At 38.8% G+C, this 1,962-nt stretch overlaps 1 protein-coding gene across 1 annotated transcript in view; it reads left to right on the plus strand.

Annotated features, from left to right (window-relative positions):
- Positions 1-1,962, plus strand: part of LOC101849600 (rap1 GTPase-activating protein 1) — a gene marked incomplete in the record, with an annotated part of 218,284 nt that overhangs the window by 19,117 nt on the left and 197,205 nt on the right. Inside the window, 1 exon segment of the mRNA XM_035968709.1 lies at positions 1,465-1,746. Within this exon segment, the coding sequence (XP_035824602.1) occupies positions 1,694-1,746 (53 nt within the window).

Below are 1,962 nucleotides of genomic sequence, written 5' to 3' on the forward strand. Positions count from 1 at the left end.
ACACACACACACACACAAACACACACACACACAAACACACACACACACACACACACACACACACACACAAATAAAGACACACCTGGTCGATTTCGTGTCTAAAATGGAATCAGGAAAACTTTTTATCTTCTGCTAGCACACATCACTTGTAGAAGAATCTGTTTTCCCCAATATAATCGCTTCTTAAATAACCTAAGAGTGTTGATAGGCAGGGGCGTTAAAACATTACCATTTCATTTCACCCAATATCATCTCTTTGGTTTTAGCTCAAGACGGAGCAATGACTGAACTTACAATACCACCTGGGGATTTTTGCTAACGATTTCTGAAGTCAAGTTCTGAGTTACTGCTTTTATTATATACATCTACGCGTACGTTTATATTTCAATTTGCATTGTTTGTTAGGGTGTACGTTGGATGGGAACTAAATAATACAACCGAGCCCGCGAGGTTGATTTGAAAACACAAATAAGGCTGCAGGAAAACAGTAATGTTCTGAAGAGGTAATTTGCACCAAATATCTGATTCAATCTCTGATACTTTATGTAGAAACTTCACTACTGGTGGTCAAATCGTATGAAACAGACACACGACAAATAATTGTAAGATTTTTTTGGGCCTACTTTTCTCTAGTTAATTGAGAGAAATAAACGTTAGCTTCTGGGTGTTTAACGGGTGCTCTGGAGTGGTTTGTTTCTTCTTTCCTGTCGAACATCTATCATCTTTATCTCCCCTCCTTCTTTTTTATGTTTGTTACTCTCTTGTAACACCTCTAATCTTCGGCACTTACATGACGTTATTGTGTTGCAAGTGCCGTAAAACTCTTATCAACCCCCGAAAAAACAACATAAGCTTTCTATCTGTCTACTATGAATAATTTCCAACGGACACAGTTCACGATTTTCCGATTTCGTGGGAAATATTTGGTCGCTTAGACAAGCGGGCAAACCCAGATTTTAGGGGTTTCCAGAAATCTTGACGTCCACCAAAAGTGAGCATTGACCTACCTACGGGAGAAGTTTGTTTTCATTGGTGTGTATATGTGTTTGGTTATAGAGAAATTTCTCCATGTCTTTTAAAAAAACTGAACAAGGGGCAATAGCTTTACCTTCGATTTTCTCAAAACAGTATTTTTCGGGATAGCCCCCCTTGTGCTTAAAAGCGACCATTTTGCCGTTGGACCAATGATGCACGCGGCACATAGCAGTTGACTCACGAAGTGCATCCTGTTCCCCCCTCGACGTTTGAGGACGTGTTGTTTTTTCTGCATTGTTATAAAAGAAGCACAATAACTTCATTATTATCAATTCGGCTCGTTTTCTTCGGAGATGGACGTTAAACTCGGATGTTTTTCCTCGATCTTAAATATAAACTAATAGTGTTGATAAGCGCGTTAAACCCGTACCCTTTCACAATATTTTTCAAAATCATTCAGATTTTTTTTTTTTAATCGCTGTTTACTAGACCTGAAACTTTACAAGGCAACAAGGCCATCAAAAATATAATGCTCACAAAGAAAACATGCAGATTCGTGTCTGTGACTTGTGTTTGATGATTCGGACTGTGCCACGCAACCATATTTGTTCTGGTCTGCTGCTGATCTGACATGATATAATATGAATAAATGTCCACAAGATTCTTGAAGAGGTAACCAAAGTGTGGAAGCTGTATCTCGGCGTGGAGTGAAGGATTTATGAAACACAGCGATGTCTATAGGGTCAGCGGGGCCAGATCGAAAGGAAAACGGTAAGGAGAAGACTAAAGATAACCCTTTCCTCCTGCCATACAGGCTCTGTCGTCTGACCTTAGATCTGAGGACGGTCTATAGTCGGGTAGCGGATAAGAAGACCTTTGTGACGTAGAACAGAATATCAAACAACCAATTGAGAACGACCCCTAAAAAATTAGAATAAATAAGTAAATAAATAAAAAGATAAAAGAATAGATATAAATTAATACTTG

This window comes from Aplysia californica, unplaced genomic scaffold (genome assembly GCF_000002075.1).
Source record: "Aplysia californica isolate F4 #8 unplaced genomic scaffold, AplCal3.0 scaffold00077, whole genome shotgun sequence".
In the NCBI taxonomy this organism is placed as follows: domain Eukaryota; kingdom Metazoa; phylum Mollusca; class Gastropoda; order Aplysiida; family Aplysiidae; genus Aplysia; species Aplysia californica.